This window comes from Heterodontus francisci, chromosome 1, assembly GCF_036365525.1.
Source record: "Heterodontus francisci isolate sHetFra1 chromosome 1, sHetFra1.hap1, whole genome shotgun sequence".
NCBI classification, from domain to species: domain Eukaryota; kingdom Metazoa; phylum Chordata; class Chondrichthyes; order Heterodontiformes; family Heterodontidae; genus Heterodontus; species Heterodontus francisci.
In genome coordinates, this window is record NC_090371.1 from 244,021,500 (window position 1) to 244,036,288 (window position 14,789).

A 14,789-nucleotide genomic window follows, 5' to 3' on the forward strand; every position below is an offset into this window, starting at 1 on the left:
GTTCTCCCTGTGTCTGCGTGGGTTTCCTCCGGGTGCTCCGGTTTCCTCCCACATGCCAAAGACTTGCAGGTTGATAGGTTAATTGGCCATTATAAATTGCCCCTAGTATAGGTAGGGAAATATAGGGACAGGTGGGGATGTGGTAGGAATATGGGATTAGTGTAGGTGGTTGATGGTCGGCACAGACTCGGTGGGCCGAAGGGCCTGTTTCAGTGCTGTATCTCTTTTTAAAAAAAAGCCAATAAGTGAGGGAGATCCTCACCTAGTTGAAGTGTCACTGTGAAAGCTGGACAGCCACCTGCGAGCAGCAATGTCTCAGAGGACATGGGGCAGATTAGGCAAAAAAAACCCACCCCAATGTAAAAGAAAGAGGGAAAGGGGCCCGGAAAATGCCTCCAGGAGAGGCCTGCCATGGGCCTCAATGCCGGGAAGGCCCCGCCCATATTACAGGCGGCGATGAGGCCTTGTTGCAGCCCCCCTCCCACTTGGCGATGGGAGCAGTATTTAAATCGTTAAATTAATGACTTACCTGCTCCCCTCAGCCGTCCCACTGCCATATTCCGGTCAGTTGCCGGAGATCCGATGCGGGACACTGGTGGGGAGGGGGGAGAAGGGAAGTTTTCAGGGCAGGAGGGGCGGAGAGCGGAGTGAAACTTTTTTGATTGGTCTAGGGGGTATTGGGAAGGGGTAAAGTTCAAAGTTTATAAACTTTGGTGGGGGGGGCGGGAGAGGTCGGGATCGCAAGGTAAGCGTTTTTGGTTGGTGGGTGGGGGGAGGACAAGTAATAATTTGTTTTGTCATGGAGGGTGGGAGAGGGTATTGAAACTTTTATTAAGTTTTTCATTTTAAATTTACACTGCCTATAACTTTAAAATTTTTAATGAAGCAGAAAGGCTTTAAAAATGGTGCCTGCGCTGTGGCGCCGGATGCCATTGCCAGGGACAGAGCACCTGTCACTTCCCACGTCATCGGTGGGGCGGTCTGCCCCAGCCACGTAAATGAGCCATCATGTTTAATATTGCGGCGGCTTGGCGAAGCAAATCCCCCGTGTGCGCCCCACCATCTTTGAAGCTCGCCGCCGTGATCGGCTGTGTGTGTGTGTGTGTGTGTGTGTGTGTGTGTGTGTGAGTGACATAGCGTTAGATTTTCAAGGTGAACATGTGAATAAAAATAGTCCTCTTGATTTAAACTTATGAAAAGTGTGCTGCTGGTTATTCAAATTGGCCATACATTCAGGGGTTAAGAAACACAAATCTTCCTTTTCAAAACACACTGATCACGGACAGAAAAGGGAAAAAGAACTGGGGTATCAGTTTCCTCTCAATTCTATCCGTAACAGAATGAAAAATAAGTATAAACTACTACTTACAACATGCTTTTATATATGGTTTGTGATTTTGGAATTGCAGAACAAATATTTGAATTGATGTTGCACATAATGGTAAGTTTATGCACTATTTTAATGTATTCGGTTCTGATTAAATTTTGGCATTGTCCAACTGCATTAACTTTTTACAGTGGAGAAAATATTGAGACCGATACTATGAATTTAGCTTGCTGTAAAATACTGGGAACAAAAAAAAATCAATGATTTTGTGTTGTGAATTTTAAAATCAAGGTGTACTGTGTTTGTGACCTATTTAGGGTATCCAAGTTACAGCAACTACCCCTTCCATGAGAGCTGTAAGGTTAGAGACTGGACTAATTGAACTGGAACTTTCAAATCGTATCCAAACTAAGACTCAGCCTGGTGTAGGCCGTAACAGCAGCTATCTGAAACTGTTTGGTAAATGTCAAGTTGACCTAAACCTGGCATTAGGACAAATTGTCAAACATCAGGTATACATTTATCACATTCATAATGCTAACTGTATAGCATTCAAGATGCTAACTGTATAATAGCAAATTACATTTTAATGCTGTGCATATTCCAAAATGCGATCCATTAATTGTGATGTACTGAATTAAAAGAGAAGGAAGTGTTTTAATAAACTACAGAACCGCAAAAAACAGATAATGTATAAAATGTTATAATCAATCTGTTGTCTTCTTAAAAAAAAAAAATCAAGGCTTCCTAAATTGCTTCATTTTTACATTAGTTCTTGAAATGTAGGCACCACTAACATGGTCTCATTTATTGCCCATCTCTAGTTGGACTGAGAGGGAGATGGGTCTTTCATGGAGATGTTAATCCCATGATACTGGTTACAGCTGAGAGGGCATTCTATGAACGACATAAGTGAGCCACTTGGGTTTTTAGACTTATAATCATTTTTGTTCATTTGTTGCTGATAAGAAATAGGAGCAGGAGTAGGCCATTCAGCCTTTTTAGTCTGCTTGCCCACAAACACCCAGACTGGGACTCCATCCACCACTTAAAACATTCACTCCCTTCACCACTGACACAACATGACTACAGTATTAACCATCTACAAAATGTACTGCAGCAACTTGCCAAGGCTTCTTTGACAACACCCCCCCAAATCCAAAAACTCTACCATCTAGAAGGACAAGGGCAGCAGTCGCATGGGAACATCACATCCTTCATTGCCACCAGGTCAAAATCCTGGAACTACCTATCCAACAACAATGGGGGTGCAGTCACCTCAGAAACGGCAGCAGTTCAAGAAGGTGGCTCACCATCACCTTCTGGAGTGTAATTAGGGATGAACAATAGCTATTGGCCTTGCCAGCAACACCCACATAGAGTCATAGTGTTATACAGTACAGAAACAGGCCCTTCGGCCTATCGTGTCTGTGACGGCCATCAAGCACCTAACTATTCTAATCCCATTTTCCAGCACTTGGCCTGTAGCCTTGTATGCTATGGCGTTTCAAATCCTCATCTAAATACTTTTTAAATGTTGTGAGGGTTCCTGCCTCTACCACCCCTTCAGGCAGTGCGTTCCAGATTCCAACCACCCTCTGGGTGAAAATTATTTTCCTCAAATCCCCTCTAAACTTGCTGCCCCTTACCTTAAATCTATGCCCTCTGGTTATTGACCCCTCCGCTAAGGGAAAAAGTTTCTTCCTATCTAACCTATCAATGCCCCTCATAATCTTGTATACCTCAATCAGGTCCCCCCAGCCTTCTCTGCTCTAAGGAAAACAACCGTAGCCTTTTCAGTCTCTCTTCATAGCTGAAATGCTCCAGCCCAGGCAACATCCTGGTGAATCTCCTCTGCACTCTCTCCAGTGCAATCACATCCTCCCTGTAGTGTAGTGCCCCGAACTGTACACAGTACTCCAGCTGTGGCCTAACTAGCGTTTTATACAGCTCCATCATAACCTCCTTGCTCTTATATTCTATGCCTCGGCTAACAAAGGCAAGTATCCCATGTGCCTTCCTAACCACCTTATCTGCCTGTGCCTTCAGTGATCTATGGACAAGTACACCAAAGTCCCTCTGACCCTCTGTACTTCCCAGGGTCCTACCATCCATTGTATATTCCCTTGCCTTGCTAGTTCTCCCAAAATGCATCACCTCACACTTCTCAGGATTAAATTCCATTTACCACTGCTCCGCGCATCTTACCAGCCCATCTATATCGTCCTGTAATCTCAGGCTTTCCTCCTCACTATTTATGACACCACCAATTTTTGTGTCATTTGCGAACTTACTGATCATACCTCCTATATTCACATCTAAATCATTAATGTGCACTACAAACAGCAAGGGTCCCAGCACTGATCCCTGCAATACATCACTGGTTACAGCCTTCCACTCGCAAAAACAACCCTCTACCATCACTCTGTGCCTCCTGCCACGAACCCAATTTTGGATCCAACATCCCATGCATGAATCAATTTTGACAAATAGTTTAAAGAAAATTCTCTGGTTATTCATCCCATTGCCATTTAGTGGGACATTGATGGTGCAGAATGACTACCATTGGTTATATAATAGTCACTGCATTTCAAAAATATAAATGCAATACTACAACAAGAGAATGGTGAAACATTTGAACATAAATGAGGATAATTGGTTCATGGAATATAAAAATGATCATTGAAGTCCAACTGCCTAGTTCTGAGGTTAAATAGCATTATGTTATACTCTGTCTCATAGCAGAAAGCTATCTGGAACACTCTTAACTGGCTGACCCTATCCCCACTGTCCATCCTTTGTACGTAGAAAATATAAACATCTCAATCATTAATGTGCACTACAATACATCACTGGTTGCAGCCTTCCACTCGCAAAAACAACCCTCTACCATCACTCTGTGCCTCCTGCCACTAACAGGGCGGCACAGTGGTGCAGTGATTATATTCCCTCACAGCTCCAGGGACCCGGGTTCGATTCTGGGTACTGCCTGTGCGGAGTTTGAAAGTTCTCCCTGTGACTGCGTGGGTTGTCGCCGGGTGCTCCGGTTTCCTCCCACAGCCAAAGACTTGCAGGAGATAGGTAAATTGGCCATTGTAAATTGCCCCTAGTGTAGGTAGGTGGTAGGGAATATGGGATTACTGTAGGGTTAGTATAAATGGGTGGTTGTTGGTCGGCACAGACTCGGTGGGCCTGTTTCAGTGCTGTATCTCTAAATAAAAATAAAATAAATAAATAAACTGTCTATCCAGTTTCCTTGTTCTGAGCTTGAATACATGGAGAATTTTGTAGTTATGCCACATTATTTATTTGCATTCATTTCATCTATATCCTTGTGAATCTTGAAACCTTTGATAAGGCCACGTCTGTGTTATCTTTTGTCTGCTGTAAAGATTCCTTGGTTTTCTTGTCTCTGCTCATAAACTTGGTGCCTGATCACTGATGTCAATTTATTTACTTTCCTCTACTCGAGGGTGTTCCCACTCTACTATGATAACATGGATGAGATGGGTCTGCACCAGCTCACTAATACCCTCTGGCCCTTCTAGTTATTTACTTCATTATCTTTTTTGTTTTGTTTTCTGCTGTTGCAGATTCTGCTGCTGATTTAAATGAACTAACCACCAATAACCCAGACCTCTGTCGTTGTGTGCCTTTTGTCCCCAGTTTGTTATCCTTTCCTATTCTTGTGACCTTGTGTTTGTTCATATTAAATGTCATTTGTCATTACAATCCCCAATCAGTTTAGGTTCCTCTATATTTTATCTCCTGTTATCTCTAACCTTTTTTTCTTTCACCCATCGGTAAATTTTTAAAGCTTTATTTCTGTTCCCATTTCCAAATCATTTACGAACAATGTGACCATTATAAATTGCCCAACTTATCCGTGTCAAATTACAATCACCCATGCTAATTTGTTTATTGCCTTTATTTGAGTGTGAAGTTCCATGTTTAGTCTCCCTTCTTGACCTAGTGTCCATCAACAGATACTAAGGGCTTAAATTTATGGGCCCCCCTGAGATGGGTTCGGAGACGAGGGTGCCCTTAGAATTTTGAAGGGAGGCAGGGTTGGAGGGCCCGTCACCTCCCCATTGCAATGCAATTTTTTCGGAAGGCGCAAAGGACTGAAGACGGCTTTCCGCCCAGAGGCCAATTGATCGGCCACTTAAGGGCCTCTTTCTGCCACTGCTGGGATTTAACCAGTGGTGGGGGGTGGGGGAGTGCCTCCTCCACGTGGGGAGGTCACCTAGTAAAACGAGGTGACCTCTCTGCGGGCTTGGGTGGTAGGGGGTTCTCCTTTCTGGGCAATTTGTGGCCACGAGGGGCCCCACCAGGAAAACCTGCACATCCCTGATCTCCCCTTCCTCCTGCACTAAACATCGCCATCCCCGACTCCCCGCGGCCCCCCACACCCCTTGCTGGGGCTTGCTGGACTGGCCCCGGCGACCCTGTCTCATTTACCAGGGGTCCAGGGCTTCAGAACTAGGCCTGGATGCAAGGTCTCTTGCAGTACCAGCAGTGGCCACCACTCCTGGTGACTGCCGATACTACTGACCTGCCAGCCCTGTGATTAGCCAGCAGCTCTTGGAGGCGGGATCTTCGTCTTTAAAGGAACAGGAATCCTGGCACCGGGCTGTTAATTGGCTCAGCGCCATAGAATCTTTCCGGAAGGGCTCCAGCTGCCCGAGGTGGGATTCCCCCCACTTTCTCGACCCAACCCCAGGATTCCCACCATGGGCGCAAAACTCAGCCATTAGTCATTTTTACCCCTTAATGTGACCTACTGTGATCCACATATTTATACTTCATCTGCTTTTAATTTCTATGTTTCATGTTCCCCTCATCTCTCAATTTGTATCCAATAAAAAGCCACCCTGTTTATCGTTTATATCAATGCTGAGCAATGTAGATCTCTAAGTTAATTTTGCAGTGAACATCATGAAAGGATTAATGAGTCGTCCATGAAATCTGCAATATCATAGGGCTGGATTTAACATTCCCGCCACCGACAGAAAATGGAAGCCCATGCATGCGGGCCACGCATCACCATGCCACTGAGATCTAGCATGCTGCGGCTCATTATAATTCAGCGGTTGGGCTGCCAACCCCCCGCCCCACATGCTGGGAGCAGGCTCTGCAATTCCGCAGCGCCGTCAGCTACCTCTGCGCAGGCGCTGGTGCCATTTTTAAAGGGCAACCAGACCTGCTGCAAAAATTGCATATTTAAACCCTCACCCCCACCCCCCAATCCTGCCAGTACACCAAATAAAATGTCGCCCCTTCCCCCCCCAAAACACTTACATTGCATAGTTGCCCTCTTCCCCACCACCCCCCCCAATAAAAAAGTTAAACTGCTGAGTTGACCTCTTTCCCCACCCCCCTCAAATTGCACAAACTGCAGAGTTCACCCCTTCCTTCCGTCACACTAGAAATGCAGATTTGAGTCAAGCAGCGGGGGTGCCACCATGGAGCCTCACCGCCGCCGGTAAGATCGGACCAGGCAAACCCAGTGTCGGACTCTGTGGTGGGCTGCTGCCTGTACAATCTTCAGGCCCCCCGCTGCGGAACCTGATGTCGGGAGCTCAACAAAATATTGCCCATAGTTTTCTTAGCTGATGTAAAACTTTCGATCCTAGCTTAATTTTTATTATTTGTATTTGTGTGCAAAATTTTGAAGGATTAGTTATCCCGTTCCCTTGTTACTTCCTTGTTGCGTCCCCTGTTTGTGCATCCAACTATCCTCTGACTTCTACCTCATAACTTCTGGCCTCAACCTTCTCTATTTTCAACATTTTCTCTGTTTTTTGATCTGACCTGTTTTCCCTTAGTTTAAATTTTTCTCCATATTATTGTTTTTTTAAAAATCCTATTTCTTATGTTCCTACTTGAGGTCTATGAAGAAGCTGGTTCAGATTTTCATCAAGTAGCGTATTTCAAAACACGGATTGGATTGAGGAATGCACTGCAAGAAGAAATCAGTGGTGCTTTCGATAGAGAAGCTGTTCTCATCACACTTAGTCGACCAATAATATATGCACAGCCTGTGGCTTTTGACAGAGGTATGTTTTTCTAGCTGTCAGTTGACATGCAAAGATGCAACTAAACCCTAGCTCTTGCATTATCTCTCCTAAACCCTTATAATCTTTATTTGGTGAACCCGCCTGTCCTCCCTATGCAGCCACAGCTCAGACAAGCCCTCTTCCTCAGTGCTGCCACAGCTCATGATGCCTCTGGATGCTCATCCTCAACGCTTTGTGACCTCCTTAGTGTTGCACCCCTCCATGGTCCAACCTCTCCAATCAGTGCGTTCAGACCCAAGTATTTTCTTCATAGTGCCGCCAAACTCCAGTGTCTGCTCTTCTTTACTTTGTGACCCAACCCCCAGACAGCCCAGTGCCATCAGACTCTGTGCCACCCTTCCACCACCCAGTTTGCCAGAAAATTAGATTCTCCCTTCCTGCTACTGGGACAGTATGGAGCATGATATCCTACAGTATTGCCAGATCCATCAGTGGGATGAACTCTGCCAGTAAGCCAAATCCCATATTCTACCTCTAGTACCACTAAATCCCCTTGCCTTCTCAGGGGTGTCAAACCTCATTACCTCTATCCCATTTTGTTGAACCTCAGCACCCACTCTTACCAATCATAGCAAACCCCACAATCCCTCACTGCTAAACACCAGGTGCCTTTCTTGAAACTGAATATATCTTGCCTACCATCTTGCTGCGCACTCAAGGCTTTAAAAAATATGTGGTTTAAAACTGTGTATATAGGCAAAGGAATGTATAATAATAATAAAGGACATTTTTTTATAGTTTTGTTGTAAAACTGACAGTTGCAGAATTTGATTTCCCAAACTCGTTAAAAATTCCATAATATCATTTATCATTTAATAAAAAGACAATTTGACTTATTTCAGTTATTGTAAATAAATGGCCTTGATAATGCATTGTGCATTATATAGCATAATTTCGGTTGCTTTTATAAATCAATAAATTCTCCAATTCGTCAGGAGATCCTGACATCACACTTTATTATAGATGCAAATCAACCTTTCAATCCAATACCCACTAGACTGCATTGAATTCTGTGCATGTTTGTTTAAAGTAATGCAGATATGGGAATACGCCAACTCAAATTTGAATTTGGAATTTGAAATAATAGTGACATCTTCACTCCAAGACAGAATATTTTGACATTGAGTTTTGATTGCAACGTTTTGAGAAGGAGCTTTAAATCACTAAAGTGTAGTAAAGCTGATGCTATATAATAAAAAGTAAGATGTGTATGCCTCAACTTATCGACATCTTAAAATTAAGATCTGCACATTTAAGCTAGATAGATACCGATTCTTGTTTTATTTTTATTCATTCATGGGATGTGGGCATCTCTGGCCAGGCCAGCATTTATTGCCCATCCCTAATTGCCCTTGAGAAGGTGGTGGTGAGCTGCCTTCTTGAACTGCTGCAGTCCATTTGGGGTAGGTATACCCACAGTGCTGTTAGGAAGGGAGTTCCAGGATTTTGACCCAGCGACAGTGAAGGAACGGCGATATAGTTCCAAGTCATGATGGTGTGTGACTTGGAGGAGAACTTGCAGGTGGTGGTGTTCCCATTAATTTGCTGCCCTTGTCCTTCTAATTGGTAGAGGTCACGGGTTTGGAAGGTGCTGACTAAGGAGCCTTGGTGCATTGCTGCAGTGCATCTTGTAGATGGTACACACTGCTGCCACTGTGCGTCGGTGGTGGAGGGAGTGAATGTTTGTAGATGGGGTGCCAATCAGGCGGGCTGCTTTGTCCTGGATGGTGTCGAGCTTGTTGAGTGTTGTTGGAGCTGCACCCATCCAGGCAAGCAGAGAGTATTCCATCACACTCCTGACTTGTGCCTTGTAGATGGTGGACAGGCTTTGGAGAGTCAGGAGGTGAGTTACTCGCCTCAGGATTCCTAGCCTCTGACCTGCTCTTGTAGCCACGGTATTTATATGGCGACTCCAGTTCAGTTTCTGGTCAATGGTAACCCTTTGGATGGTGATAGTGGGGGATTCAGCGATGGTAATGTTGTTGAATGTCAAGGGGAGATGGTTAGATTCTCTCTTGTTGGAGATGGTCATTGCCTGGCACTTGTGTGGTGCGAATGTTACTTGCCACTTATCAGCCCAAGCCTGGATATTGTCCAGTTCTTGCTGCATTTCTACATTGACTGCTTCGGTATCTGAGGAGTCACGAATGGTGCTGAACATTGTACAATCATCCGCGAACATCCCCACTTCTGTCCTTATGATTGAAGGAAGGTCATTGATGAAGCAGCTGAAGATGGTTGGGCCTCGGACACGACCCTGAGGAACTCCTGCAGTGATGTCCTGGAGCTCAGAGGATTGACCTCCAACAACCACAACCATCTTCCTTTGCGCTAGGTATGACTCTAGCCAGCGGAGGGTTTTCCCCCTGATTCCCATTGACCTCAGTTTTGCTAGGGTTCCTTGATGCCATACTCAGTCAAATGCTGCCTTGATGTTAAGGGCAGTCACTCTCACCTCACCTCTTGAGGTCAGGCCTTTTGTCCATGTTTGAACCAAGGCTGTAATGAGATCAGGAGCTGAGTGGCCCTGGCGGAACCCAAACTGAGTGTCACTGAGCAGGTTACTGCTAAGCAAGTGCTGCTTGATGGCACTGTTGATGACACCTTCCATCACTTTACTGATGATAGAGAGTAGACTGATGGGGCGGTAATTGGCTGGGTTGGATTTGTCCTGCTTTTTGTGTACAGGACATACCTGGGCAATTTTCCACATTGCCGGGTAGATGCCAGTGTTGTAGCTGTACTGAAACAGCTTGGCTAGGGGCGTGGAAAGTTCTGGAGCACAGGTCTTCAGTACTAATGCCAGAATATTGTCAGGACCCATAGCTTTTGCAGTACCCAGTGCCTTCAGTCGTTTCTTGATATCACGCGGAGTGAATCGAATTGGCTGAAGTCTGGCATCTGTGATGCTGGAGACTTCAGGAGGAGGCCGAGATGGATCATCAACTCGGCACTTCTGGCTGAAGATTGTTGCAAATGCTTCAGCCTTATCTTTCGCACTGATGTGCTGGGCTCCTCCATCATTTAGGATGGGGATATTTGTGGAGCCACCTCCTCCAGTTAGTTGTTTAATTGTCCACCACCATTCACAGCTGGATGTGGCAGGACTGCAGAGCTTAGATCTAATCCGTTCGTTATGGCATCGCTTAGCTCTGTCTATCGTATGCTGCTTACGCAGTTTGGCACGCAGATCGTCCTGTGTTGTAGCTTCACCAGGTTGGCACCTCATTTTGAGGTATGTCTGGTGCTGCTCCTGGCATGCCCTCCTGCACTCTTCATTGAACCAGGATTGGTCTCCTGGCTTGATGGTAATGGTAGAGTGGGGGATATGCCAGGCCATGAGGTTCCAGATTGTGGTTGAGTACAATTCTGCTGCTGCTGATGGCCCACAGTGCCTCATGGATGCCCAGTTTTGCATTGCTAGATCTGTTCGAAATCTATCCCATTTAGCACAGTGATAGTGCCACACAACACAATGGACGGTATCCTCAATGTGAAGGCGGGACTTAGTCTCCACAAGGTGGTCACTCCTACCAATACTGTCATGGACAGAAGCATCTGCAGCAGGCAGATTGGTGAGGACGAGGTCAAGTATGTTTTTCCCTCGTGTTGGTTCCCCCACCACCAGCCGCAGACCCGGTCTCGCAGCCATGTCCTTTAGGACTCGGCCAGTTCGGTCAGTAGTGGTGCTACCAAGCCACTCTTGGCGATGGACATTGAAGTCCCCCACTCAGAGTACAATTTGTGCCCTTGCCACCCTCAGTGCTTCCTCCAAGTGGTGTTCAGCATGGTGGAGTACTGAGTCATCAGCTGAGGTAGGTGGTAATCAGTAGGAGGTTACCTTGCCCATGTTTGACCTGATGCCATGAGACTTCATGGGGTCCGGAGTCGATGTTGAAGACTCCCAGGGCAACTCCCTCCCTACTGTATACCACTGTGCCACCACCTCTGCTGGGTCTGGCCTGCCGGTGGGACAGGACATACCCAGGGATAGTGATTGCAGTGTCTGGGACATTGTCTGTAAGGTATGATTCCGTGAGTATGGCTATGTCAGGCTGTTGCTTGACTAGTCTGTGGGACAGCTCTCCGAACTTTGGCACAAATCCCCAGATGTTAGTGAGGAGGACTTTGCAAGGTCGACAGGGCTGGGTTTGCCGTTGTCGTTTCCGGTGCCTAGGTCGATACCGGGTAGTCCGTCCGGTTTCATTCCTTTTTATTAACTTCGTAGCAATTGGGTACAACTGAGTGGCTTGCTAGGCCATTTCAGAGGGCATGCAAGAGTTAACCACATTGCTGTGGGTCTGGAGTTACATGTCGGCCAGACCAGGTAAGGACAGCAGATTTCCTTCCCTAAAGGACATTAGTGAACCAGATGGGTTTTTACAACAATCGACAGTGGTTTCATGGCCATCATTAGACTAGCTTTTAATTCCAGATTTATTAATTAAATTCAAATTCCACCTTCTGCTGTGGTGGAATTCGAACCCATGTCCCCAGAGAAATACCCTGGGTCTCTGGGTTATTAGTCCAGCGATAATACCACTACGTCACCGCCTACCCCAGATGTTTTCCTACATCTTATCAATGAGTTATATATTTGTCATGCCAAACTCTTTGTGAAAGATTGAAAAGTCAGTTTAACAGTGGCAAAAACAAACCCGATTACATGAAATTTTTATTTGATTATAATTAATTGATTCATGATCATTTTTCATTATGAAGCTGTCCTGTTCTGGCTGAACTACAAAGCTGCTTATGATAACTGGAATGAACAGCGAATGGCGCTCCACAAGGATATTCATGTAGCAACAAAAGAGGTTGTTGACAAACTGCCTGGAATCCAGCAGACCTCTGCTCAAGCATTTGGCACGCTCTTTTTGCAGCTGACTGTGAATGATTTGGGCATCTGCTTACCTATCACCAGCACAGTACAGGTACCGTACTCGTACACCACAACAGAAACAATCAGCTGATTATTATTAAATGACTATTGTGCTAAAATGCAACATTAATATTATTCAACTCTTGTTTTCTTTAATTATATTTTGTCTTCCCTTTTGCACCGTTTTCTTCCCTGAGTATTGATTTCTCATTGAGGCACAGTTCCTTGGTTACCACTCACTTTCTAGTATCGTCCAAATGGCCATTATTTTCATGAACTTTCCTCTCCCTAACCCAGGGGTTCTGATGCTGTTTGTAGTCTCCTAAATCTTGCTCCAGCTGGGATAGACATTTGAACAAAGATCAAAGCTCAAACCTGGGACCTTCCTGGTTTTTATTGTTCAGCTACTCACTGGTTTAAATATCTCAGTCATTACAGGAGCTGTCCAGTGCTTGTTCAAAATTTGCCTATTGACAGGACTTTCAGATTTAGTAAACAGTCCAGTTGTAGCTTTCTCTCTTTCCTTCATCCCCTTTTTGCTTTTCCATCATGTACTGGGGGAAAATATCTTGCATGTAGTGTGCATCCATTATACTTCAAGTGTCACACTTGAAAACATCACAGCATTTTGCTTCAAAACCTTGCCCATCTTTCACGTGCAAAGGGACTTCTCACAGTTGTCAGCTGTCAATTACCCTGCATGCAGAGGCTGATCCAGAAAGCAAACTAACTGCGTACAGTGGCTTATAATAAATACTGGAAGTGCAAGCATGCTCTATTTTACAAAATGAATCCAGCCAGCCTCCACACCTGCCCTCAAGCCTCATACTTTACTGCTTTAACTTGCCAAATAATAGGAAACTGATCCCAATGCATCTTGACTTCCAGTTGGGTCTTGTGTGCTGCTCCATCTATGTTCCAGTTCTCACATCGACCATGCTACATTTCCTGACCAATTGCTTCACTCTTCTTCCTGAACTCATCCCCTTGATTTGGTTCCTGGGCTATCTACAAGTAGATAGGAGATCTACAAGTACTTAATGGGAAAAGAATACACAAATAAATGGGTACACTGCATAATATTAAATTATTCTTTTGACCATATTTGAATATGGTCAAATACTATACATAACTAATATTATGCATAGTAAATGCTAACATTGAATATCAAATTAATTTGACTCAAAACTGATTCAAATTGTCCTAATTTAGCTTGAAAGCTTCTTGTAATTAAATTTGGAAAATATTACTTGCAATTGTTTGCTGTAGACGAAAAGCAATATGCATATTACTATGTTGGCACTATTAATTACCTTACCAACTCTATTAAGTTAAAACCTAGAAATGATCTTTGATATTGACATTATTAAACTTAACACATTTCTATGTCATTTCTCTGTGCACCATTAAAAACAACAGTTTTTATCTCAATTACAATAGCGGGCAGATGTATGTTACATAAGCACTTTAAGAGCTTGTGTTCCAATATGTAGTCAATTATTTCCAGGCTTATTTATGGTGGAAATGTGTTTACGGCGTTGCAACAAGTACAAAATTTAACATATTTGAAATATCTTTTACTTTGGATGACGTCATTGGTGTTTTAATAACATTTTTTTTTATTGCTTTTGGCAGGCTAATCACAGTATTGATTTTGATCCTGGGTCGGCTATGGTTCTTACAATTGAGAGCACTTTGATCACTGCTTGCTCGTCTGAATCCTTAGTCAGCAAAGGTCATTTCAAAAATTTCTGCATACGATTTGCTGATGGATTTGAAACTAGTTGGGATGACTGGAAACCAGAACTGCAGGAAGATATAGTAATGAATGCCTGTGAGTTTCCGACTTACCTACTCTCTTTTTATTTCTCTCTTTCCCTCCACCTGTGCCCCCTTCCCCGCGCCAATCTATATATAAATATAAGAAAGACAAATGGACTGCAAAATTTGGTTACGTGGCACCCGCATTTTCAGTGCTTTGGGTGCCATTTCAGGCCCAAATTGGCACCGCATGCATACTTTTGGTGGGGGAGGTAATTTTGAGTATGTCAGTATTGCGAGTGCTAGGTTCGAGTGTCAGAAGTATGCAGAGTAGGCAGATGTGATGTCAGTCAGCTTGTAATGCTGATGTGGCTCCAGTGGTGCTAATTTCAACCTCAGTGTTCCAGCTAGCACTCTCACATAGCTGAGCATGCATTCAGCAGAAGGAAGGACTCCCATTAGTGCTATTTAAAGGAATCAGCAACCACTTTCAGATCATTGCTGAGTTCATTTCTACTGCCTGTTGCTGAGTTTGTAGAAGAGGTTGGAAGTTTGTATTTCTACTTAAACTTGCTGAAGACTACAAGGATTGCTGTGGCACGTGGTGAAGCCATCGGTTCTCATTTCAACGGCTTTGCTCGGATCACTTGCTTCAGGTTGTTATAGACAGATGGGAAGTGGTGCAGGTGACTTCCACTTCTCACCTCTCAACTGACCACAAATAGTTTTAAAAGTAGTG

At 44.5% G+C, this 14,789-nt stretch overlaps 1 protein-coding gene across 14 annotated transcripts in view; it reads left to right on the top strand.

Annotated features, from left to right (window-relative positions):
- The window catches only part of kiaa1109 (KIAA1109 ortholog), a 637,888-nt gene that overhangs the window by 448,380 nt on the left and 174,719 nt on the right, over nucleotides 1–14,789 (top strand). For all 14 annotated transcript variants that reach the window (XM_068042417.1, XM_068042485.1, XM_068042453.1 and 11 more), the window contains 4 exons: nucleotides 1,645–1,839; nucleotides 7,218–7,386; nucleotides 12,130–12,341; nucleotides 13,925–14,123. In XM_068042417.1, coding sequence (XP_067898518.1) covers nucleotides 1,645–1,839; nucleotides 7,218–7,386; nucleotides 12,130–12,341; nucleotides 13,925–14,123 — 775 coding nt within the window. The remainder of the gene's footprint in view (nucleotides 1–1,644; nucleotides 1,840–7,217; nucleotides 7,387–12,129; nucleotides 12,342–13,924; nucleotides 14,124–14,789) is intronic.